General features: G+C 43.5%; 1 protein-coding gene and 1 long non-coding RNA gene across 4 annotated transcripts; one reads left to right on the forward strand and one right to left on the reverse strand.

Moving 5' to 3' along the window:
• Positions 1-2,877: 2,877 nt before the first annotated feature.
• LOC120829733 (carbohydrate sulfotransferase 11) lies at positions 2,878-16,355 on the reverse strand. 3 transcript variants are annotated; one of them, XM_040194101.2, is made up of 4 exons: positions 15,724-16,355; positions 4,761-4,837; positions 4,436-4,600; positions 2,878-4,216 (listed from the first exon to the last, which is right to left on the reverse strand). In XM_040194101.2, exons 1-4 carry the CDS (start codon positions 15,815-15,817, stop codon positions 3,533-3,535), a joined length of 1,020 nt encoding a protein of 339 aa, XP_040050035.1. In that variant the 5' UTR covers positions 15,818-16,355; the 3' UTR covers positions 2,878-3,532. The 3 variants fall into 3 exon arrangements, with proteins under 3 accessions (XP_040050035.1, XP_040050036.1, XP_077941594.1); XM_040194102.2 differs by having other exon boundaries at positions 4,436-4,597; positions 15,724-16,347; XM_078085468.1 differs by lacking the exon at positions 15,724-16,355 and adding an exon at positions 14,060-14,079 and having other exon boundaries at positions 3,003-4,216.
• Positions 4,797-5,273, forward strand: LOC144385335 (uncharacterized). Its single transcript, XR_013451579.1, has 2 exons — positions 4,797-4,935; positions 5,137-5,273. It is a non-coding gene; the product is annotated as an uncharacterized LOC144385335 (long non-coding RNA).
• Positions 16,356-26,903: the final 10,548 nt, after the last annotated feature.

A 26,903-nucleotide genomic window follows, 5' to 3' on the forward strand; every position in this document is an offset into this window, starting at 1 on the left:
GTACGTGTTATATGTGTGTGCTTACGTGTTATATGTGTGTGCTTACGTGTTATATGTGTGTGCTTACGTGTTATATGTGTGTGCTTACGTGTTATATGTGTGTGCTTACGTGTTATATGTGTGTGCTTACGTGTTATATGTGTGTGCTTACGTGTTATATGTGTGTGCTTACGTGTTATATGTGTGTGCTTACGTGTTATATGTGTGTGCGTGTTATGTGTGTGCATGTGCGCGCGTGTGCGTGCGTGTGTGAGATATGTGTGCGTGCGTGTGATATGTGTGCGTACGTGTTATATATGTGTGTGTGTGTCCCTGTTATATATGTGTGTGATGTGTGTGTGTCCCTGTTATATATGTGTGTGATGTGTGTGCGTACGTGTTATATATATGTGTGTGATGTGTGTGCGTACGTGTTATATATATGTGTGTGATGTGTGTGCGTACGTGTTATATATATGTGTGTGATGTGTGTGCGTACGTGTTATATATATGTGTGTGATGTGTGTGCGTACGTGTTATATATATGTGTGTGATGTGTGTGCGTACGTGTTATATATATGTGTGTGATGTGTGTGCGTACGTGTTATATATATGTGTGTGTGCGTGCTATATGTGTGCGTACGTGTTATATATGTCTGCATGTGTGTGATATGTGTGCTTGCGTGTGATGTGTGATATGTGTGCGTACGTGTGATGTGTGATATGTGTGCGTACGTGTGATGTGTGATATGTGTGCGTACGTGTTATATATGTGTGTGTGCGTGCTATATGTGTGCATGCGTGTGCGTACGTGTTATATATGTGTGTGTGCGTGTTATATGTGTGCATGTGTGTGATATGTGTGCTTGCGTGTGATATGTGTGCGTACGTGTTATATAGCCTCTCATCGAGTCCGGAGGTACTCTGGAGTGGACACGCTTCCAGTGTTATGTGTGTGCATGTGCGCGCGTGTGCGTGCGTGTGTGAGATATGTGTGCGTGCGTGTGTGAGATATGTGTGCGTGTCCCTGTTATATATGTGTGTGATGTGTGTGCGTACGTGTTATATATATATATGTGTGTGATGTGTGTGCGTACGTGTTATATATATATATGTGTGTGATGTGTGTGCGTACGTGTTATATATATATATGTGTGTGATGTGTGTGCGTACGTGTTATATATATATATGTGTGTGATGTGTGTGCGTACGTGTTATATATATGTGTGTGATGTGTGTGCGTACGTGTTATATATATATGTGTGATGTGTGTGCGTACGTGTTATATATATATGTGTGATGTGTGTGCGTACGTGTTATATATATATGTGTGATGTGTGTGCGTACGTGTTATATATATGTGTGTGATGTGTGTGCGTACGTGTTATATATATATGTGTGTGCGTACGTGTTATATATATGTGTGTGATGTGTGTGCGTACGTGTTATATATATGTGTGTGATGTGTGTGCGTACGTGTTATATATATATATGTGTGTGATGTGTGTGCGTACGTGTTATATATATATATGTGTGTGATGTGTGTGCGTACGTGTTATATATATATATGTGTGTGATGTGTGTGCGTACGTGTTATATATATGTGTGTGATGTGTGTGCGTACGTGTTATATATATATGTGTGATGTGTGTGCGTACGTGTTATATATATATGTGTGATGTGTGTGCGTACGTGTTATATATATATGTGTGATGTGTGTGCGTACGTGTTATATATATGTGTGTGATGTGTGTGCGTACGTGTTATATATATATGTGTGTGCGTACGTGTTATATATATGTGTGTGATGTGTGTGCGTACGTGTTATATATATGTGTGTGCGTACGTGTGTTATATATATGTGTGTGATGTGTGTGCGTACGTGTTATATATGTGTGCGTACGTGTTATATATGTGTGTGTGCGTACGTGTGTTATATATATGTGTGTGATGTGTGTGCGTACGTGTTATATATGTGTGCGTACGTGTTATATATGTGTGTGTGCGTACGTGTGTTATATATATGTGTGTGATGTGTGTGCGTACGTGTTATATATGTGTGTGTGCGTACGTGTGTTATATATATGTGTGTGATGTGTGTGCGTACGTGTTATATATGTGTGTGAGTACGTGTTATATATGTGTGAGTACGTGTTATATATGTGTGATGTGTGTGCGTACGTGTTATATATGTGTGTGTGATGTGTGTGCGCGTGTCCCTGTTATACATGTGTGTGCGTGTTATATGTGTGCGTGCGTGTGATATGTGTGGGTGCGTGTCCCTGTTATATATGTGTGTGTGTGTGTGCGTGTTGTGTGTTGTTTGTGCGCGCGTGTGATGTGTGTGTGAGATATGTGTGCTTGCGTGTGATGTGTGCGTTCGTGTTATATATGTGTGCGTACGTGTCATGTGTGTGATATGTGTGCATACGTGTTATGTGTCCGTTCGTGTTATATATGTGTGCGTCCGTGTTATAGATGTGTGTTATGTGTGTGAGTTCGTGTTATATATGTGCGTGTGTTGGGGCTAATTGTTTTAGCTCATTTCCATCCAGCGTTTAGTCTTCCTCAGATCTTTTGCAGGTTTGCAGACCTGTAAACGCGCGTGGAGATGTTAAACCTGTGTGAGGAGATCTGTTAAAGGGATATTAAACATTTTCCTCTGCAGTGGCGATGCCCAAGGTGGATGAACCCTCCGTGTGGCAGCCCTGACACTAACAAGGGGGCTCTTACCAGGGCCAGTGCTGCGCTGACCACAGCTATGTGCTTGTTTGCTCAGCCCACCTGCACACAGCTAAATACAGTGATGGAAGCAACACGCTTTACCCGGAGTTATGAAGTTACTGCAAAGACTCTCAGATGTACTTTTAAGAAAGCGTTGACGAGTCCAGGCAACGGTTTCCTGAGCTATGGTTAAAGGCAGGATTTAATATTTTCTATTTGGAATGAGTTTATGTGCAAAAACCAACAGCGCAAGTAATTTTCCATGTGGAGGGGTGAAAAAGGAAAGAGAAACGCCTCCCTTCATTCATATAGAATTCCCTTTCACAAAGTCGAAAGCGTAAACCTTTACTTACACACTCCAACAATAAATACATACATAAATAAAGGCCATGCAGATATTCTACTGTAGGTGCTTTGATTTAATCTGCTGTTGCATTTTACCTGTAGAACACGTATGCAAGAGGAGAACCTGCTCCTTTAATTTATGGCGCATTAGTTCCCAGAACAAGAACAAGCCACAGGAAGACTTACTGTGTGGACGTGGCAGAAAACCTGACGAGGTGTGCTACACTAAAACAACGACTGACCGCAAACTACGTCAAAGTCAAAATTGAATAAAAAATAAATAGTTCTTTGTGAACCCACGGGATCTTCCTGGAGACCACTGCATTGTCAAACACATTGTCTGCATTCTGTTAAATGTTAAAGGCACTTTTTGGTGTTTTTGTGGCAAGCTCAGGGTGACAAGTCAGTGCTGCGATGGATCTGAGCATGAATGATAATGATGGCAACCAAAACGTGCCGAATCACCCCCTCTTCTCCCAGCCTCTCATCGAGTCCGGAGGTACTCTGGAGTGGAGTAGTTGAAGAGCAGGAAGTCCATTCGATACAGGTTGAACAGCTTCTTCTGGTAGAAGGGACTAATGTGCTTGAAGAAGCGCGCCGCCATGTTGCCGTCCGTTCTGGTGCTTTTGCCAGATGTGGGAAACTGAAGTGTCCCCTGCACTCCAGCCAACTCCAGCACGGCCTGAGCGTCTGGCTCCAGAGTCTCGTACTTCCCCACTAGGTCATAGTGGATGAGGCAGGGGTGGCAGAGCGAGTGCACCCGCTCCCAGTGCTCGTTAAACGGCTCCTCCCGTTGGGTCCGGGGGTCCACCAGGTACTGGACAAACTCGGGGAAAGACACGTCACTCCCCTTCTCCAGGGCTTCGGGCTCCGGGTCGGGCCGGTTGCGGCGGATGATCTTGGTCCCGTAGCGCTTGTGGAAGGCGGTGTTGTAGCTACGGGTGAACTTGTTACGGTAGGCGGACACCAGGCGCTCAAAGGGCTCCCGCACGAAGATGAACTTGAGGTAGCTGCGAAGGCGCCGATTGATCTCGGGCACGGAGAACTCTGACAGCGTGCGCAGGTTCCCTGCTACGTGAGCCTCGTTTGCAGGGATGGCGAGGGGGTTGATGTAGCGGCCATCGCTGGTGAGGACCATGAGGACACGCTTCCAGTTGGTGCAGGCGACCTGCAAGGGAAAAAAAGGTGAAGACGGTTGTCTTTTAAGCCAAAATATACATTCATAAAAACTGGTGCTTATACACACTTTAAGAAATGTGCATCTCAGCAGTCCAGTTTATAAATACGTCAACCGAATAAGAATATTTTGTGGTCTTCGTGTAACGAGTCCAAGCTAACGATTTGATTCTGAATTTTAGCTGGACTCAATGAGCCAATTGGAACCAACCTTGGGCACGTAGCAGTAAATCAGGCCGTGTTTGTCGTCCACGATGAGGTGTTTGAGATCCTCAGGCGAAAGCACTTGGCGCTTCCTCTTGTGGCTCAGACAGCCCTGCTCCAAATGCTCCCTGCGACCTTGGAGGGACCTCTGAGCCGCCAACAGCTCCGGCTGCTTCGTAGGGACGCGAACAAAGGACACGGATCGAGACAAGCAAGAAATAGACAAATTTTTTGAAAAATGGTTGCACAAGTTTTCCGCTAATGCAATGTTACGTTTAACAGCAAGCTTTTAATTAGCGTAAATAAACAAATACATTTATTTCTGTTTTCACCTGGTCTCCTTTGTAGAGGGTCTGCAATGGGCTTCTCCGGCTTTTCCCTGGTCTGCTGTCCGTCCTCATGGCCGGTTCTACGGAGAGAGGGACTGTTAATGAAATCCACGCAACAACAACAACGGCTCCCCAGTTACTCATTCTGTGTGGAGCAAAGAAACACGCTTTAATAGAGGTAGTCAGCTTCCGTCATCTTTTCATGGCTCCTGGTTTCGATCTGTACTTTTCAGGATTAACCTGCGTGTTTGATCAGAGGCTTGAATCACCCTCTGAACAATGAAGAACATGCATCACTGATCATACGTCTGGCTGCATAACGTCCGTTGGTAATGGTGGAGCTGTGGTAGAGACCTTGTTATCGTCTCTCCTCCTCCAGGCTCTCTCAACACATCTGCCTTCTACCTCCATCCCCCACTCCCATCCCCCTCCCCGCCTGCTCCCACCGGGCCGGTCGGCAGTCACTGATTCGGTCGGCAGCAAACGAGTGAGAAGTGATTTGTTTTGCAGATGTGGCTCATCAATGCGTTGGGGGGCTTCACATTTTGGATGGAGGCGGAGAGGTGATGTATGCAAGCCGGAGGGAACGTACTTAAAGAAGGCATATGGATTCATGGTGAAATACTATATTCAGACATCATATGGAAAGCACATCAGTTAGCAAAATCAAAATGAAAAGACAAGCTATGCAGGAATGGAACCAGGGAGAGCCTGTTGCTATTCTTTCTGCTGACTTCCCATAAATAAAATGTAGGAAATCTGTCAAATTTGGACTAGTGTCTCATAAAAATAACCTACAATCACAATAGTTTTACAAACTTCTGTAAATCTGGTTCCTGTCATTTTGAGGAAACAAACCAAAGAAAGGGGAACAGCAGTGAGTTGGTGAGTGCTGCGTGTGAAGCCAATCGTGTGGCAGAGGAGGATCTGTGATGCAGCCTCTCCCCGTCCGTCCTCTAAGCTCACATGAATCATCAAAATCCGCCACTTCCTCTGGGTGAATGTGCACCACATCGGCTGATCACGCAGAGATTGATGTTTAAGTCTCTCTGGACCGTGATGAAAGTTTGGCCTAATGTTGGGGTGGAGCGCTATGTGTGCTTCCCTCGATGGGTATTGGACCTTCGGTTTGGCGTGCGACGTCCTTTTGATTCATGTCTAATACCAGGACACACGTAGCACGTGGACAGCAGTTTGTGTGAAACTGCATGCGGACGTTGTCCAGCTGAAGTGGGGTTCCATCTGTGGAAACCCTTCAAACATTGACTTTACAAATGGCACCCGTGGAATGTGTCACTGGCAGGATGAAAGAAAACAGGCTGTATAAATGGCCTTAGTGTAACAGACTCTCTACATGCACCTTTAGCCATGCGACGGTCGGCGTCCACGTATGTTTAATAAACTTTACGGGTTTTAAGTTTTATGCTTGGAGAATGAAAGCAATAAAGTTAGGCTTAGCAAAAGAGGGTTGGTTAACCTTAACTTGACTGACCAATGACCAGGTGACTAAGTGCAAACCTGCGAGTGCCAACTGGGCGATAGAATGTTTTTACCCATCCGCCGCTGCGCTGCACGCCCCCGTGGAGACCATCTCGCGCTTTTCATGTCATTAGGGGCCAACGTAGATTCAAACCAAACCATAACACAAAGCCATATAATAATATCAGAAACTACCAACTTTCTACACCGTTCTACATCGACTGGATATAATAAAAGATTGAAAACAACAGTTACATCTTATTCCTACATAATATATTACATACAAGATAATGTGTTTGGTTTTCATAACACTCAAAAGGTCAACGTTAGTGTTGGATGCAATTTAGAGGACAAAGGAGAACAAAAGGCCGCGGCAGGTCACAGAAACAGCACAACGCATACTAGAGGTTTAAAAACGAAGAAGAATTTAATTAAATGGATGCTGTCGAAGCGCTCAACTCAACAGCACAGCAGTTATCGTCTTAACACAAGCTGTCCACAAACTCAGGACGCTTCCTCAGGAAGCTGGGAAGTAGGTCAAGGGACACTCTGAGGCTGCTCATATTCATGGCTTATTGGCTGTTTTCAAGTGTCAACGCTGCAGGACCAAAGGGGGCATTGACATCGTTGCTGTGAGTATTTAGTGCTATCTGTCTTTTGGGTTATTGGTTATTATTTAAATGAAGAGCCTTGGACCGAACAAACAGTTAAAACAATGCACTTATCTTCATCAAAAAGCTGCAGTCATTCACTACGGTCTAAAATGCCTCCCTGCAACCCACCGACCAAACACACTGCACAGCATCGATCAGCGGGAACGCACCAAACGAGAAACTACAGGAGAGCAGAAACAAAACACAGGAAGTGGAGACGGAGGACGATGCAGAAACACTTGAAGAACCGACTGACGCAGCAACATCAGGCGGCTTGAAGCAGAAAGACACGTCACCAAAAGCTATTACCAAAGACCAAATGACATTCACAGCCACCTCAGCTGCGCTACTTTGCTAATAGCAAGATAACATGACAAAGTAAGAATGAATATTAAATCAGCGAAACATTGCAAGTGAACATTGGGATTTTATAATGCGGTTGTAAACAAATAGGATTTTTTCCTTTCAAATATTCCACTTGATTTGTCTGCACCTCTATAAACGTCACCACTTGGCAATGAATTCATTCTACTGATTACTTTTCTTCCATTTAAAAGAGTCTATAAAATGTCTGTGTGTCTAGAGGCACCAGACAGATGTTCTCTTACATTATTCTTACATCATTGTTTATCTCAGGAATGTTTTCCCCATCCTGGTACAATACGTCAAAGCTTTTAATTGCTCTCCAAACGTTGATGTTTTCTCCGTTCACTGGACAAAATACATTGAGAAGCTTCTTCTCTGTGATCATTATGAAGCAGGGCTTTTTTTCCGTCTGCGTGCGCTCTATCACACTCACGCCAGTAAAACCCACTTCCTCTCAGACCCAGGAAGTGACACAATGCTGACAGTTGGAGACGAGCGCTCGTCTCACTGCGCACACCGACAGGCCCGCGCTGGTTTGTCAGGCTCCAGCCACCGTCGGGGGTCTGAATCTTATTTTTACCAAAGGTCCGAGCTAACTAGCTTAGCTTCCATCCCGGCTCAACGCCGCTTGTTCGGCTGGTCGCAAAACGCTGCGCTTCCTTCTGATGTTTACGAGCATTCCTGTCTCATACGGCACACGCACACACACACAAAGACAACAAATAATAAACAATTACAAAAATGTAGCCACGGTCATGGGAGCTACTGGCTCTTTCAGTACAGATGTTTTATTCTGACACAAGCAGAATCAATAAAGCCTGTCGAGTAGTCGGGATCATTATAAAAAGACATGTTTATAATGATCCCTTTTTAATCAAGACAAATCTGTTTTTTTGCTGCTGACAGATACGCTTCCGTGAAAAAGCTCTTCCCCTCATTGATCTTGATAAAAAGAATACGACTGTGACATCAATAATGATTTTTTTACCTAAAGAGGGGAAATTACACTTCATTGTACCTAACGAGTGCTCGTCTTCATGAAGGCCGCGTAATGGACGTTTCTGCGAGCTGAAACAAAACCACCAGGTGTTTGTAAAAGTGTGTTATACTTCAGAATGGAAAGTGACAGAAAAAGGATGTGACACATGAAAAACAGCTGACGGCCGGTAAAGACGGTGTCGCTGTCAGGAGTCAGAGGGCTGTTTGGACTTTAGCGTGACGTGACTTTAAGGTCGGTGATGTCAGAGGGGTTGATCTATTGATCTCCCTCTCTGGCTTTATCCACACTAACAAGTTTCCAGTTCAAAAATTGGGTTTAAAAAAAAAAAAAAAAAAGAAATCTGCGTCTGCCGTTTCAACATTTTAGAAAGGATTTCCGTCCTAGTTTGCCTGAAATCACATGATTGTTTGTGTAACCTCAGCATGTGGGAGCCAGTGTGAACAGTACACACACACAACCACAGAGGCTTTATTATTTAAAAAAAAAGGTTTGATACCAAAGGCTCTACCTTTAATCTTCCTCTATATTATTTAAAACAATACATGTACTTTAAAATGACAGCACACATATTAGGGACATCATTATTTTAGGTCAATGAATGTGGTCGCCACACGTCTCTCACTGGTTTCCTCTCCGTTTCGCTGTTTGCATTTAAGCTTTTGTCCATTTATAGTTTGGTGAACTTTACAATAGTTGTGCATCAAAGGCACCAACCATGACTTCAAACGCCCGCCCGTAGGGCAGATCGTGCCTCTAGACACGCACGCACTGTTGTTCGGTCCCCAATAATAAGTTTGCTTCCTCCGCATGCAGGCAGGAGAAGCATTATGAAATGCACAAATTAACAGACGGCTGTTTGTTTTATTTCGGTGGCGTGACAAATCTGGGAAGAAAACGTTGTGTTTCCCCACTTTCACACTCCGACTAAAGAGAAAAAACACCCAGCGCAACACAACAGCAGGCATCAACACAGCAACATAAAAATGGAGTAGTTCAAATGTAGCCTTAATATACCTTATTCCAACAAATAAATACAATCTAACAGAAACATTCCAGCAAGATTTGCATGTTGGGACAATTCATAACCAGTCAAAAGGACTGCAAACGGTGTTAAATAAACTAAAAATTAATATAAATATGAATAGCCTGGCAGCATCCTTCTTGGGTCTATTACAAGAAGCATTGAAAAACATATTTTGTCTTTTGTTAACAAAAAAGCATTAATATCTGTGATGAGAGTTCACACTATTCATCACTAGTGTGTTTGTACGCTGGACTTGTAGCCTCCCGTCACGCCCTCTTGGGTCAAACAGAGCAAAGTGTCACCAGCGAGCGCTTCATAACGCAGCTCTCTGCACTGAAGGGGACAGATGTGATGCATTCAAGTAGGGTTCCAGCAGATGTTAATCAGTTTCAAGGAGCCCGTCAAGAAGGAAAACTAAACTGGAAGCGACCGATGGAAACGCAAGGATTCAAAAAGCACAGTAGGGACAAACAAACAACCCTCGGGTGCACCAGAACAAACAGCCAGTAGGTGTAGCGTGTGGTCGGCAGCACAACAGTGTTTGTTTCTCCAACAGCTGCAGTGATGTCAGAGTCGGATGGTAAGCAGCAACGTGCGTGCGCTTAAAGTCGCGCTGGCGTGTTCAGCCACACGACACGTTGCGTGTTTGAATGGGTGTGTGCGGCAACATGCTGGATTGTGGACAGTACACGTGTCCAATGACAAATACTATTGCGTATGTGTCTCCAGCAGGTCTGAATAAAACATGCCAAGGTGAACTGACGGGGGGAGACATCAGAGCAGGCCCTGATGTTCACTGTGAGAGGATCCAGCCGAGTGGACGCTGCTTTTGGGACTGTGACATGCGCCGCCACACCCCCCCGGGGAAAAGCCAGCCAATGTAGACATGTAGATATCTGACCAAAGTTCTAACCCGATCAGATTAAGATCTTGGATTGTGCCGAAACACGTACGGTAATAACGGTAACCCTCAAACACGTAACCTGAAGCAAACTGTGCGGAAACTTGAACAATTATGGCCTTCCACCAAATCAGAAGGATCTAGGCTAGTTTGGCAAGACAGCCGTAAAACATATAAGAAGGCTCTCCGCAACGCAAGAGCATCTTATTACTCATCATTAATAGAGAAAAATAAAAACAACTCCAGGTTTCTTTTCAGCACTGTCGCCAGACTGACAGAGTCACAGCTCTGTCGAGCCGAGTATTCCTTTGGATCTCAGTAGTAACGACTTCATTAACTTCTTCAATGATAAGATTCTGACTATCAAAGAGAAAATTGATGGTCTCCTGCCTTCAACCAGTGCCGACCTGTCCTCCGATGTAGGAACCTTGGATGCAGCAGTGGGCCCTGATGCCTGTTTGGATGCCTTCTCTTCCATCAACCTTGATCAACTGACTTCTATATTTTCAAAGTCTAAATCTTCTTCTTGTCTCTTGGATCCGATTCCGACTAAGCTGCTTAAGGAAGTTTTTCCTTTAGCTATCACATCCTTATTAGATATAATGAATCTGTCTTTGTTCACAGGACATGTACCACAGTCCTTCAAGGTAGCTGTAATTAAACCTCTTCTTAAGAAACCTACTCTTGCTCCAGAGGTGTTGGCTAACTACAGACCTCTCTCTAATCTTCCCTTCTTCTCCAAGATCCTTGAGAAATCTGTCGCAAATCAATTATGTGACTTTCTACAAAACAATGCTTTGTTCGAGGATTTCCAGTCAGGATTTCGAGCGCATCATAGTACAGAAACAGCACTGGTGAAAATTACAAATGATCTTCTACTTGCATTCGGACCAAGGACTCATCTCTTTTCTTGTCTTGCTGGACCTCAGTGCCACATTTGATACCACAGACCATTATATCCTGTTGCAGAGACTAGAACATTTAATTGGTATCAAAGGAACTGCACTCAGCTGGTTTAAATCCTACCTATCGAATCGATCCCAGTTTGTCCTTGTAAACGGTGAAACCTCAAAGACCACCAATGTTGGTCCCGGAGTCAAGGTTCTGTACTTGGACCGATTTTATTTACCCTCTATATGCCTTCTCTGGGCGATCTTATCAGGAAACACCGAATTAACTTCCATTGTTATGCAGACGATACTCAACTGTATCTGTCAATCAAGCCAGAAGAGACGGACCAGCTAGTTAGACTTCAAGAATGTCTTGGAGACATCAAAACTTGGATGACCGGCAACTTCCTGATGCTAAACTCAGAAAAAACAGAAGTTATCTTGATAGGCCCAGAGCGCCTTCGAAGCCAGCTGTCACATGATACAGTTTTTATTGATGGAATTGCTCTGGTACCCAGCAGCACCGTCAGGAATCTGGGAGTTCTCTTCGACCAGGATATGACCTTCAACTCGCATATAAAGAAGACTTCAAGGACTGCCTATTTTCATCTACGTAACATATCAAAAATTAGGAACTTCCTGTCTCAAAGTGATGCAGAAAAATTAGTTCATGCGTTTGTCACTTCCAGACTGGACTACTGTAATTCTCTGTTATCAGGCTGCTCTTGTAAATCTCTTAAGTCTCTCCAGTTGATTCAGAATGCTGCAGCACGTGTATTAACAAGAACTAAGAAAAGGGATCATATCACTCCTGTATTAACTTCTCTGCACTGGCTCCCTGTTGAAATCAAGAATAGATTTTAAGGTACTTCACCTACAAGGCACTTGCTGGTGAGGCACTGTCTTAAATCTTAAAGAGCTTGTAACACCTGATTGCCCTACAAGGCAGCTGCGCTCCATAGATGCTTGTTCGACTTTCAGTCCGGTCGGCAGATTCGGTCAGCTCTTTTAAAGTAAAACTTAAAACTTTCCTCTTTGATTCTGCCTATAGTTAGGGCTGGCTCAGGTTAGCCCGGACCAGCTCTTAGTTGAGCTGCTATAGGCTTAGACTGCCGGGGGACTTCTTAGGACACACCGAGCTCCTCTCTCATGCTCTCGTTCTACCATAATTCACGTTTTATTAATGCACATGACTAATTCAGCTTCTTTCCGGGAGTTTTTTTGTGCTTTCTCCCCTAGCAGGTCTCCGTAGATCGTAGTTCCTTCTGGACCCTGATCCTGACACCTGCCGTGGCCCTGCTGACGCCTGCTGCTGCCATCACCATTACTATTTTAGATATGAATCATATTACTGTACTCGTAAACCAACATTACCCTCTCCTAAATTCTCTGTGCTCTCCCTCCCCACAGGCTTCTGTGGATGGTGGTTCTATGTGATGGTGGTTCTATCTGATGGTAGTTGCCCCTGCAGTGGTCCTGCGGTGCGCCTGGCTTACTACTCACAATTACTTGAATCATTTCTGTCATAGGAATTGCATGTATTATACATTGTTCATTCTGTACACATGGCATCCATTGTACTCTGTCCATCCCGGGAGTGGGATCCCTCCTCTGACGTTCTCCCTAAGGTTTCTTCCCTTTTTTTCATTTTTCATTTCACTTTTTCCTGTGCGGATGGTGGGTTTTGGGACAGAGGATGTCGTATGTGTACAGACTGTAAAGCCCTCAAATTTGTAATTTGCAATTTTGGCATATACAAAATAAAATTAATTGAATTAATAATAATACTTTTGATTTTGGAGCAAAGATGTTTTATTGCAAACATCACATTTTCTCCTTGTCTCACTCCAATCACCCCAGCAAAGAATTAACAAAAACTGACAGGTTTGCAGGTATGTAAATAGCACTTATCTTGTACATGTTGACAAGTTCAGACAGCGTGCAGCAGCCCAACATGCTGAGCAATGGCGAGCAGATAATGAGAGTCGGAGAAGAAAGTGAAACTGGGATTTCACTTCTAGTTTTGTTCAAGCGATGATGAATCTAAGAAGAGAGTCCGAATGAAAATAGCACATGTTGGGGATTTTAGTCAGTATCTCAAAAATGTTTTTTTTACACTGGCCTGAGTGAGGATTTTTTGAGGGAATCAATAGAGTTGTGATGGGAAAGTTTCTCAAATCCCCAGCTCACAGGTGTGGCTCATCTTCCTCAGAACTTTGCCTGTCAGGGCAGTTTGGGCAGTTTGGTTCGTTTTTCTTTTCTCCCTTTCTTCCTGCTATAAGAGAAAGATCCCCAAATTCCATATTCATGCGTAAACCCATGCTGCTTTGATGCCGATTGATCCTTTTAATGGTTCATACATTTGCCTGGCAGTCGTGGGACCGTTCCACCCAATCCACACAGCATCTTTAACACCAGTGATCTTGTTTTTAACAAAACCTAGAGGAAGACGACACACTATCTCGCCCATGGGAACTACAGCTCAAAATCAGGTGACACACGTGAATCTAACCAACTACAATTCTTAAATGAACAGTTGATGGAGAAACACATTGGACAGGACTCCACTAATGGGTCTATAATGGCACACATATTCCTGAGTGGCAAAAACCAAGGCCGTCAGCAGAGGAAGTTTGACAATACGAGCAGAACAAGAATATGCACAAAGCTTCCTGTCCGATATGAAGCGGTGAACTTACTCTGGAATATGGAAGTGGAAACATGACGTGTAAAATGCATGTTCAATTAACAAGAACAGAAGAGTGATTCATAAGATGAATCTGCCTGCGCACCAGTGGCAAGTATCATTGTCTGATAGAGGAGGACGAACTCGGTGTTTTATGAGTGGGAAACTTTTACAAGGAAAAGTGCAGAAGTACGAGACGGGGACGATTGACAAAGTGCTGCAATAATAAAACTCCAACCGCAGGGCTGTTCTCTTCAATCCAAACTTATCTCTCCATCTACAATCGACCGGAACAAGACTCACATTTCACCTCCTCTACATACACCCGTTCTCGGATAGACGTCCAACTTGTACCACGCTGAAGCCCACTTGTGATCACAACTGTGCAGAAGGTCGGCTGTGTGAAAAGGCACATGAACATTGTGAAAAAACAGTTGCAGGGCTGCACACTTACAGGAAATGGATGTTATCGGGCCATGTAGGCTGCAGGCTGTGCTATCAGCTTGTGGTCAATCTCTTTCCATCAAGAGTGAGTGACTATCGGGTGTTTTAAAAATAATTCTGGGGCTCTATTACTTTGCTATTTTTGTATTTAATGAGATCCTTTTTCTTAAACTACATTCACCACTATCATCGGTTATTGTACCAAACAGGAACATTACACAGGAATATCTAAAAAATGATAAACGTTACATGTCACGACTCTCAAAATGGTTGAAATGTAACTTTAAAACAAATAAACGGGGAACAAACGACCAGTGACACATGCTGTACCACACAGAACACCATGTGTTTATCTGCTCTACAGTGTGACGGGTCATCTGCATGACGAAGGCTGGCGTGTTCCTTCTGCCGGCTCCTCTGCGCATCCAAACAGGACAAGCGACCAAAGAGAGGGAATAGAAATAACCGGGATGGTAGAGATTTGGTGTTGTTTTAAAAGCGATAATTAAGGAAGCCCTCGGCTTTGTTGCCGTCCTCATGAATGAGTCCTCTGTAGTGAGCGCGCTGCTCATGTGGCCCGTACGTCTACTAGTGGGACCGTAGAGAAGACGGGCCTGAACAGGTCCCGCTCCGAAAGGGTAATGTGCACCTACAGCGGGTGGAGGGGAGTCAATGGGAGTGTTTGTGTGTAGTTTCAACTGAAACTTGGGTTACACGTGTCTCGTGTGTCCGCCCCTAAAAGCTTTACGTGTCCGTAAAAAGGTGATTTACTACTTGTGGTTATGAAGTGTTTCATCGTGGTAAGAGCGCCGTGGGTTTAATGATGTACAACTCAAATGTTTCCCCGTTTCTTCATCGTTAGATTTGATGAACTATGACAGCAGCAGCTGCTGCATTACATACCTCAACATCCATCTCGCCGAACCTGCGAAAAGTCACCAAAGTTCACCGCAGTACTTTTCTATTTCAACAAAACGCCACATTGACCCATGCCTCTGTTCCTCCCCTGCCTGGAGGGGGGGGGGGGGGGGGCTGAAGTCCCCTGTGGGGCCAATGTGCCATTCAACGTCTACAGCAGGCAAGAGCCGAGGAAACAAAAGGGAGAGTGGAGGAAAGAGGAGAGGAAGGTTAAAGCGGAGGAATGCAGGGGGGCTGCAGGGGGGGGGGCTGTCAAAACATTAGACTGCTCACAAGGAGCTGATTCAAACCTGGTTGCATCCTCATTTCATGCTCCCTCCGCACGGCTCGCTGTTTCACAGAGGACCACGGCTGTGTCAAAAGATTGAAACCCCACGTCCTCTCTATTAAATGTGCCCACTTTGCATTTGTTTGTATGGCGCCATGTGACATCCATAGAGGTATTGTGATATTTGATCTCATGTGTATAGTGTTCACATGATCCCTGGATCCCTGCGCCCTAAGCGACCAACACAGTTTCACGGTTGTGTTAAAAATGATATAAAACGCGTTACCTAAACTAACACAACGTTTCAACGCGGCTGGCGTGCGTCATTAAGTCTTACCTGGCCGGGTGATGCTCTGGAAGAAAAGCACGAGAACGAAGAGCGAGCCCAGGCACGTCGCCAGGAGCAGGCGTCCTCCTCCGGGCATCCTCATCCCGAAGCCCGGCTCTGCTGGCGGAGCCTCGGCAGCGCGGAGCCGCTCGGACGCGGTTCATGCGCGGGCACCCGGCGCAGGATGCGACACTCTCCGAGGAGTTAATAGCCTATTCATTAATTGAGAGAAAAAAGACAACGGTCCATCCAGGGAAGGATACAAAAATAAAAAAATAAAAACCTCAGTCTGAGTGCTACACGCCGGAGAAGTCAGCCGTTAATTTGAACGTAAGTGGGTCATAAATCCAGACCCGCTCTGGTCTTTGCTAGTTTGGTTCGGGTAACGCTAACGTAATAATGATTACATTTAAGTACGGGCATTTTAGATAACAATTAATGTTCCGTTGATAATGGCTAGCCCGAAGCAACATTAAAAGATATGAAACGGCTTTGCTTCTCCTAAGCTCTAGTTTTTGTTGGTGTCTAGAGTTCGTCGAGGTGACTGTCGGCAGAAACACAAACTTTTTCTTCGCCAAACATGGACGAGGCAGCATGCCGTGACGTCACACCCAGGTCTTTTTTTTCTCTCTCTCTCTCTGATTGCTGCATGCTGCCTTCGGGTACTGTCGTACTTTTAAGAATAAACTGAGAAAGTCGGCTTTTAGATGCCCTCTATTGTGTATAGTATGGCACAATGTGTCCTCACTTTATATTATTAAGTAAATCCAGTCACATTTCAAATTATAAGAAAAGGTACCATTCATTTTGTATTTTTGTACATTTTGCGGGATCGCCTGAACTGACCATACTCTCAAAGGGTGGGATTACGAGAAGCACTCGAATGCATCTCAACAGTATTTCACATAGATCTCAACATTGAATACGTTAGGTACAGAATGTCCTATGTCATCAAACAGTTCAGTTATGCTGATATACACATTTTCTTTAAATAAATGGAGGAAAATGCAACAGATAAATTGCAGCCACATCAGGAATCAGGAAACATTTGTTGCCAAAATATGTCAAACATACAAGGAATTTGTCTTAGCGGTTGGTGCGTGACAGTAGACACAAAACAGACAATAGACATGGAACTTCCAGAACCCAAATATTTGAAGTCTGTGTGTTTTTCTCAGTCCCATCAGGGAAAATCAGTTTGCTGCTGTTGTGTCAACAGAAATATGTCTGCAGTGCTGGGCCGGTTTATTCTTGATTTGTGCATCATTGTGCAGTATTAAATGGTAGGCTTATTCAATACAATTACAAAGCACAACCCGTCAATTCAACTTTATACTAAAGAAGTTTAATTCCAAAACATGTTATATTCCGAATAACATAACAGCTCCATTAATAATTGCATAATATTTGGAGCTTTTATGCATGAAAGACTGGTTAACTCTGTTCTCTTGAAAAGTATTCTTCAACTTTTTTTCTGAACTTAACAGTCTGGACTTCAGTCTAGCCAGTATTGCTAGACTTTATAGGTAAATTGCATTTTTCCTCCACTTGTTTTTGTACTGGAATCCCCTTCTGAACAAGAGCACATGTGCATGCCAGGTCTCTGCAGAGTAATGCCGCACTAAACTCAAGCAAGGCATTCAATCAACTGCAGGGGGAAGTTTTGACAAGTGGTATCACATTACCAATTGAGGTCTATGAGAAATAGATAAACTATAACGACAGTAATGGCCTGACAAATACAATAACATTAACTGGGTCCAAAAGTTGGATGTTTTGTTGAGTCGAGTTCATCCAATTTGCTTATTTTTTTAAGAATCGACTGTAGCCATCTGTAAAGTTTCCTTCACATAAAGCCGTTAATAGCCACGTGTTGAAACCAGAAGTGACATACAGGGGGGGAGCTTAGTACAAATGGTGAAGATATTTTAGGCAACCAAATATGTTACAACTATTGTGAAAAAGTGAAAGGATTAGAGTACTCAGTCCAAAACACAGACACCACCCAGACCAGACGACGCCGCAATAACGATTTAGGAATAACATGGTAGACACGCACTAAAGCACACCCTGCTTTACCACTTGCACTACTCTAAATGGGACTATAATTTACTTTAATCACCAGGTATTCAAGAAGTCTTTAAACTAGCAATTGAGAGCATGAAATGTTTATTCAGAGAAAGAGACCCTTCTTCTTTGATTTATTGTAATATATGTATATTCATGGGGATGTGTTTTCTCCCTGAGAGTCAGGTCATGTTTGTGGAGCTGAAAGAGATGCTTTGCCCACCATGAAAAGGTTAGATCAATAGTAAAAACCCACACCTTTTGTTTGTGTGAACAGGCAAACATTCACCTCCAACAGGCTGATACAGACTAAATTACGAGTGTGAAAAAGTTAAGTTGTTCTTCAGTGTCCTCAAGGAACTTAATCGGACACTAAAGCTTAATGACGTGAATCATTTGGGAAGGATGAAGAAATAAACGTGTTGATGTTGGCAGGCCTTTAGGTTAGAATCCCTTTTTTGTCAAGACATGAAAGAAAAACTTTGGGAAATACTGCGCATACCATTCTTGCCCCCCAAAATGTGTGTAATCTGCAATCCTTCTCTAACACATCCTTTAAAATGCAAAACATAAATGCTGCAATAATTGCAGTTGATTTAGTCTTTCAGGTCCACCAACGGCAGGTGAATTAGTCCGAGCGTGGAGGAATCCCTGTCAGGGAAGTATACATTAGCAGTTTTTCTTCCAACATGTGCTGTAAGACCTGCACTTAGTGGTTACCTTCATGGACGTTCTTTCATCTCACATGGTTTTCTGTCTTGTGGTGTTGGGATGGGCTGGAATGCTTTGCCCAGTGTGGACACCTCCCATATACAAAAAGACAATGATAGGGCCCTAAAACATGCTACACAACATGAAGAGACCTTTTCTGCAAGTGAACATGAATATGTTTTTAAGTCCTAATCACAGGCCTGCGGGGGAAGCCTATAATGCGCCACATGTATAACATGAGCTGGTTGGAATCATATGAAATAGGTCAGGTCACTTTACAGAGCAAGGAAACAGAACATTTAGCTAATTTGTTATCATATGAAGTTTATCACAAAGTAAGTGAAAATTACATTTGTATACAATTCTGAATCTACTTTCTCAAAGGTCAACACAATGCCAGAATAATGCAAACAATAACACAAAATCAACCCTCCCGTCAATCAATCAATCTATCAACCCTTTGGCCAAAAGGTGAAAACATGAAAAAAAGCCCCACAAAAACCTCATGACATGAACAACCTGGCTGGCACTTTAATGTTCAGCGTGTATAATGAGCACGCTCCTTTTAAATGCATTCAACCCTCTAATCCATGACACATCAATGCGACCAAAAGAGTGCACACATGTAAACATGTTAAACGTAAGGCCTCTGTGCCGCACACGTCACCCTGATGACCTGGGTTCAAACATCTGCCTAAAAAGGAGTATGACTCCTAAAATCCTAAAGCATTTCAAAATACAGCACACGACTGTGTGTCATCACAAATTCTGGCCTTCAGTTCAGAGTAACCAGTTTCTCTTATTGTGTAATAATATAAAGCAACGAATTTACTGTACACAGCAGTTGAGTTGGAGAACGGTCTTCTGAGGGATGAATTGATTTTACTTCCCCCCCCGATACCCAAACTCTGTGTGGCTGCTAATATCAATGACCAATCTGATACTGGAGGTTGTCTTCTACAATTTAGAATCTGTGAGCCGTGCCCTTAAGTGGGATCATCTTTTTTGTAAATTCACACGAGGCTGTAACCTCAGCACGTAACTTATATCAAATAATTCTATCTCATTCATATTTTTTACCATGTTCGGACATCAGTGGAAACACTGTTTAACTCGTGGCCGACGTTTAAGTAGTTAAGCTCGTTGTCGAGCTCCCGCAGGCAGCGATGATTAACGTCGCTTATCAAATAGATCAACGCAATCAAACTAGCGCACTGCAGCAAATGAACGGAATTGGTCTGATTTGGCCGATACCCGAGCTGCTCAAATGACTTTATTCATGTAATACAGAGGCTTTATTTCCCTTCTTTTTCCCCTTAATAAAGATGCAACACTTAGATGAATCTTGTCACCCTTTGACGTTTGGTCTCTGTTCCGTCTCACGAGCCTGCAGAGATTATTGGACTGTAAAAGCACTTTCACTAAACCAATACTTGTACCATGGAGAGCGTGGATTGCATTGGTTGTGATGCTACATAATAAACGCGGCAGAAGAAGAAATAAGGACAATGGGGCCCCCGTGGCGCTGCTGCTAAGACGGCCGAGGGATTTGCTCTAAAAGGCCAGCGCTGCCAAACAGACACCAAAACTCCTTCAATGTGCGTTTTCATGATCATCAAACCACCTGAGGACCAATGGAGGGTTTGTCACTGACTAGATGTGTGATTGTGGCAGAAGAAAATGTTGCCGATTAAATACAAGTGCTGACTCTTAAAGGGCAAACAAAGCAAGATGTGATGTCCACTTTTGTTGTGTTTTGCACTAGTTTGTACTTTAAATTTAACCTGACCAGCATGTTTCCTTTATTTTGTGGAGGAAACAGTGCACCCCCCCCCCCCCCGTCTTTTTCTACTAATGTAGTTACGAAGTGCTTTTTCAATCAAAAACTTGATTAATTCTTTATTATTAAGTCATACATAGTCCAACATGTATGTGCATGGCAGTGCATTGCTAATGACTGCTAATAGGAAATGGATGAGTCTAGTTGGATATTTAGCCAAAAGCACCAGGAATCCACCAGGAAAGCCTTGTTGCATAGAAGCAGCCCTGTGCATTTGTAAATGCTGGACAATAAGTTATCATGTATTATTCTCTAAATTTGCTGCCCGGGTCACTACAGGGACTGAAATCCAGCAGAACGCTGTGTGCGGAATGCAGCAGAAGAAGCCAGCGTTGACTTTGATGCAGGAAATGAGTTCAGTAGGTGCATCCTGTAGACAGTAATACATGCAGGCAAGGTGCCCATCCAGCTCCTCTGTGACTTGTAATCCTCTAGAAGGGAAAACGACACGATTGATCCTCTTTGTGGGTATTTTAATGCGTGGTAACATTACATTTGGTTAGAGGGACAAAGCTAATTATTATGGTTAATGTAGCTGTCAAATAACGTGGTAATAACCTGCTCCTATTGCATTTCAAACACTTCAGAGTTACCAAAGTGGTTCCCAAACCTTTTCTGTCCAGCCCCCCTGTGACGATGTAAGACCATTGGCCCTTTGTATCCTGGTGTGGTGAAGCCAGCTTTGTAATACAAATTCTTTTGTGAGGCATAGAACTGGTTAGAGAACATGATTGGCCCCTATGCATGTCCCTTATGGAATGCAACTCTCTTGATCTAGTTGTCCTTTTTGTTAATACATTTGCAATAAATGCTTTGTGGAATCGGTTTGTGCATAAAATATGTATTGCGGGAATCTTTGCTACCCACTTTGAGTTTCTCTTTCATAGTAATTGCTGTACTCCAACAATGATTAGGTCATCTTCAAAGGAGAGTAGTCTTCACACAGTCCGAACCCTCCCACATGCTGCATCTTAGCTCATGGCTTTGGCACGATGGCGTTAACGTGTGGGCCCATGACCCAGTTACTCTCTCTATGACGACACGCGAAGGGCTCGTCATTCATTTGATCACCCATATCTGAAGTCACCCTTCAGAGATACAGTACAATAAGCAGGCCGGGCCTCTGTGCACACAGAGGGAAGCAGGAGCGGTGGGGTCAGACGTGCCTGGTGACGTAGCCAATGACTGCTAAGAGCTCGTGCCTTTACGCCCGTGCATTTCATCCATGAAGCTTTAAGTTGCTTCTGCTCTGCTCCAGCTGGAAAGCATGACTACACCGGGTAGATCGCTAATGGGTTTCACCACAGTGACGCTGGGTTGGAATACTTCCCAAAGTACACAAACCTCGCCCACGTGGTAAGGAGAAATCAGAGACGAGGTTGAGTCACTTCAAACACAAACGGTAGCTTAATTAGAAATGAGAAAACATTGATTTCTCTTCAAATGGGAAGGAGTGACCACAGAGGATGGACTGATTACAAACTGACGTTATTCTGCGCGGCTGCTTTCCAAACGGCCAAAGGAAAAGCTTCTTCAGAGGAGCGTGTGATATGAGCAATGAAAGAACAAAAACAAAATGGATATTTTTCACTTGTCAAACTTGGATAAGGGATATTTACACATCTGGAGGATGAGGAGCAACATAAGCGTTCATTAGTCTGATACAAATGTCTAATACTCACTATGGGTTTGCTCTGTTTACAACTGTCAATGTGATTGTTTGAAATAGGGAGAAACAATCTTATTGGCTTTCTTCCCTGGAGTTAGATAAGAAAATTGGTACGACAATTATGTGATTCTATTAAATATTAAATATTAGAGGGTCAATCCTCTATCAATCATCATCTATCAATCTTCTCATCTAAGTGTGGCAAGGAAATGACTACACTAACTCCAATGTTATCGGGCCTACAGGACAGCATTTTAACTCTGAATCTTTCGATGAAACAAAGTCAACTACAACACACTTTATTACTGTAGATGCTGCATTATAATCTCCCCAAAAACGTTGTAAAGCCATTTACCATTATGACCCATATGAATTACCACACATCCAAATCCTTTGACCTTTTTGCCAGACTACTCCAATAAGATTTTTTCACTATTTTATATAGAATGTTTTCTGGTTGAGCGCAAAAAGCAGGCTTTTGCGTGTCCCGCATTTAAGACCATTTAAAAGTTGCGTGTATGAGGTGAAGCCACTTCACCTCATACACGCATTTCATATACAATGAAGCACAGCTCGAACAACAGCTCAATTGTACCACCAAGTGGCGTTGTTGTTCCTCCCACAGACGCAAAAGGTGTGAGTGGCAGAGAGGGAACCAGAAAGAGAAAAACAGATGATGAGGAATCCGACTATGTGCCAGCTTAGTACCTTCCTGATCCACGTACCATGTCAAATGACAATGGCCGATCCCACCAGGACTTACAAGGACAGATACTATACATTTACATTATATATGAAAACAGAATAATATAATGCTCAATAAGTTTAAGATTATGAATGACAAATACTTGGCTTTTACTCAAGACTTTAGCTTGAATATTTCCAGACTAGATTATTTTCGGTTTCTGAGTATGTCTACGCTGGTCATACATGATGCCCCGACATCCCGTGTAGAAATAAAACCACAGCTGGTGCCACAGGTGGCTGCTGCCAATGCCCCTGTTGCATGGCTGCCTGTGCAAATTTGACCTTATTGTGCGAATGCTAATCCAGCAGCCTCCTCACTGTTGTTAACCCATTTCTTCATTCTTTACATATTACTTGCCAACCTTTTTTTAGATGTATTCCTAAAGAACGTTGTTTTTTCAACGTGTTTGATAAGAATTTGGAAGCGTACGGGAACGTTGTTTTTACAATGTTGTTGGAACTTCGTATTCCTAAAGCTCAACAAACATTAACGAAATGTTTTCATCCGCAAGGTTCTGGAAATGATCCTGGGGGAGCTTTCCCTAAAGGTTATACAGATAACTAAAAGCTTATGAATGGATATCTCCAGGGAACATTACCGAAATTAGGGAACAGCCTTGAGTTTAATAATATAACCTCCTGGGAACGTTGCTTAAAGGTTTTTCAAACAGTCATTTTAAACGGTGAAGCTGATTTAACCTTCACAGACGAATTACATGCATTGTAAATCACATCACGTGATGCTACATGATGAATATGTGTATTCTAATAAACTTCTCGTTTCCCCCTCATGAGGGAGACGCGGGGGGAACTAGGTAGTCAGGGAATAATAACAGAGCAAAAAAGTATTTCACATCTTCTCCAAAGAGAGAAATGTGGTCGAGCAAAGAATGGACAGACTTATGAATGTTAATTCTTTCCACGGGACGTTCAAAGCCAGTGTGTCTCATATGTTCAGAGAACGTGGCTATTAGTATGGATTATTATTAGAATATTAAATGAAGTACTGAGTACTCATGAAGCCATTACAAGAAGCAAACACTCACATCTGGAATTAAGGGAAAGAAAATAAACATAAGCTCCCGATATGATAAGCATCTAAATACATGAATTCACTGCATACTAGTACAAATGGTGCCACCTGTCTGAATAATTATTCATCAGAGACGTCCTGTGGAAAGAAGCTGTCCCCGCGTGTCTCTGCAGACCTGATGATCCGTTGTAGTTCCTGTTCAGCCGCCGATCCGAACCAGACGGTGGTGGAAGAACAGAGAACAGACTGGATGATGAGGCTGAACTTCCTGAGCTGGTGCAGGAAGTTCTTCCTGATGGGGTCGATGTTGGAGACCACTTCAGGTCTTCAGGTCAGACACAGTGCTGTTGAGTATCGAGGGGGAGGGGGCACAGTGTTGTTGTTTTTTTCTTCCTAAAGTCAAATGCGATCTCCACAGTTTTGAGCTTGTTCAGCTCCACACCAGCGTCACCTGTTGCGTCCTGTCTGACAGGTGGAGGGCAGGTTGAGGCAAGTGGAGGCAGGTGGAGGCAGGTGGAGGCTATGGGCCCGGTAGGCAAACTGAAGGGGGTCCAGCAGAGCCCCTGTGATGTTCTTCAGGCCTCTCAAAGGATTTCATGACCGCAGACGGCCTGGACTCATTTCATCTTGTGATGGAGGATCGCCTGGAGGCCGAGGTGCAGCGTTTGAAGCAGGAGGGGACGTCACACAGCTGCAGTGAGCGGTTGAGATGAGGGACGGCTGGTCAGCACCAACTTTCAGGCAGTAAGGCGAGACAGCGTATGGACACAGATTCCCTATTCAGTTCAAAGTGAACTCCTTAAGTGAATTACTTTATTATAAGATGCACATTTTTCTAAAGCTTTTCTCCAAGATTTTACACACTGGTGAAAATCTGTGTTTGTATGCAGCACTTTGTTGTGGAGCCAGAGTTTCTTTTTGCTGTTTAAGATGCCGCACCATGCGAGAGCCTCAGATAACAGATAAACATCAAGAGCAACAACTTGATTTTCTCCACTTCTTATACTCTGACTGGCACCGGCAGACGTAACGTATGTGGTATCGCCTATTCGTTGTTTTTCTGCATCAAACATAACGATGTAGGAAACAATGTGCCGTGTTTGAAGGAGCTCAAAGATGAAAAGATAATTTCACAGCTGCCGAAGTAATATGTCACTTGGATACTTATGAGTGTAATCACCAGAACAAATAGCTTTTCATTCCCTTTATCCCTACATTCATATATGAACACTTCTTGGAAGCCCCCACGTTGCATTGCCATGTTTTCTGGACAGCTGTCCAGAACAGAAAAATCAAACACTAGCTAAAGATACATTTTTTCACTTTTTATTTCCCCTGAAGGCCACCGCTTCTTTCTAATCAGCTATAAAATGGCCAAGTATAAAGCTTCATTTTTTCTATAGCCAGGAAGTTGAAGTGTGTCTCCATGTGGAAAAATAAGAATACAGTAATGTTGTGCAGCTTCAAAGGTCATGGGTCACCTGTATTGTGCTGTATTCCTCTATGTACACCTACACCTTTTAAGTTTGTGGTTCAGTGTTGTGATCAAGGACACTTATACAACATATGTGGGCTACAATATAACAGTATATCAATCTTACATGTGGTGTTTTTGTGAAGACAAGGACTTAAATAAAGAGCTACATTCATTAAATGAATGGTGTAGTGGTTTTAGAGCAGCTTCGCAGTACAGCAGTAGTACTGAAAATGATACATTTCACACGTACGGATTGAAACCCTCCGGTGCCACTGCTTTAGTCATGTCTTCACACAAAGGCTCAGCAGAAGTCAGGGTTTCTTGGTTAAAAGTATTTCTGAAGCTTTTTAGGGCTGAAGATACTTATCCATCGGCCTCTGCGTCCGCCACTGCAGTCTGAACAGAAGCAACGCATTCGGAGGCTGTTGAATATGTGCAGTTAAGCCCACATTGCTTATTTTGAAATGATTACTTTTTTTAGAATATTTCTCCTGTATGGAAAATCCACATGCAATGCAGTTGGATCGCACTCCATTCTAAACTTTACATCAGGGCTGTTTTTGTGCTACCGCAAACAGAAGCAATACCTTCATGTTTTTAGAAAGCACGCATGAAGGCCTCCTCCTTCCTTTCACCCGGCGCAGCATCTTTGTGTCACATCTCTCAATCCACAACCCGCTTTACCTGTGCTCTAAACCTCAGGGTTTAAAAACACTCACTGCAGGATGTTTGTGAAGGCGCACTGTGTATGTCAAGCGTTTCTGTTACACAATCAGCACCTAACATAATTGGAAGAGTCTCCAAATTTTCAGCTTATTCATAATGTCGTGTTTCATAAACAGCGTTTTGCAAAGCCCCATCTATTACACACAGCCCCATCTTTGCATGGTTCCAGGGTTGCAAAGGAATCAGACCGAACTGATGCAACCTTGACTGAAGATCTAGTTAGTTGTCCTGCACAACAAAATAAGAGTCAAAGCAGTTGCCTGGCAACAGATATATCACCCTGGCCATCCTCCAGCAGCAGATGCTGTTGGAGGATGTTTTTCATCCCATGACAGAAAATCACAAGTTGACCTGACGCAGGGTAGCTCTCTCCAGCCAACGAAATGATAGCGCTGTATAAATCCTGTGAGATATGTGCATTCCAATGCTGAAGGTCGGGGGTCGACAGTGGAGCGGGAAGAGATGTGTCTTGTTCTTCAGAACAGCAGGGATGATTTAATTGTCGGATCAAGATGGCTGCCGCCTACATTGGCATTAGCTCTTATTTGATGTCAAAGTTCAATGCTAACTACAGTCGTGCACGCATTCCACCAGTGTTATTCTTCTCCGTCTCCTGTGGTTTCATGTGTTATTCAACCAGCTCAGGTCTGTACCCCTGCTGGCCATGTGGTGGCGCCATTGCTTTACGTTAGGCACTTTCTTTTTTACCTCTCACAGGTGAGACACTTTGCAGCACACGTGGTAAAAATAACTCGGTATGGTAATGACGGGAGTTTCCGAATACCGGCTTGGATAATGTACCCTCGCACTGTGGCATGAGCACTTTGGCTAGTTGATCCTTTGATGTCCCAGAAATAGGCTTGTAAGCAGGTGTCATTAGGGTTTTAGAGAGCGAGCGGCAGACTATGTTCTCCATCAA

This window comes from Gasterosteus aculeatus, chromosome 2, assembly GCF_964276395.1.
Source record: "Gasterosteus aculeatus chromosome 2, fGasAcu3.hap1.1, whole genome shotgun sequence".
NCBI lineage: Eukaryota > Metazoa > Chordata > Actinopteri > Perciformes > Gasterosteidae > Gasterosteus > Gasterosteus aculeatus.

Excerpts from the sequence above, each read along its gene's own strand:
- LOC120829733 (XM_040194101.2), bottom strand. The coding sequence starts at position 15,817 with ATGAGGATGCCCGGAGGAGGACGCCTGCTCCTGGCGACGTGCCTGGGC. Across the intron at positions 4,601-4,760 it reads CCCTCTACAAAGGAGACCAG|CAGCCGGAGCTGTTGGCGGC; the intron begins GTGAAAACAGAA and ends GTCCCTACGAAG. Across the intron at positions 4,217-4,435 it reads TTTACTGCTACGTGCCCAAG|GTCGCCTGCACCAACTGGAA; the intron begins GTTGGTTCCAAT and ends TTTCCCTTGCAG.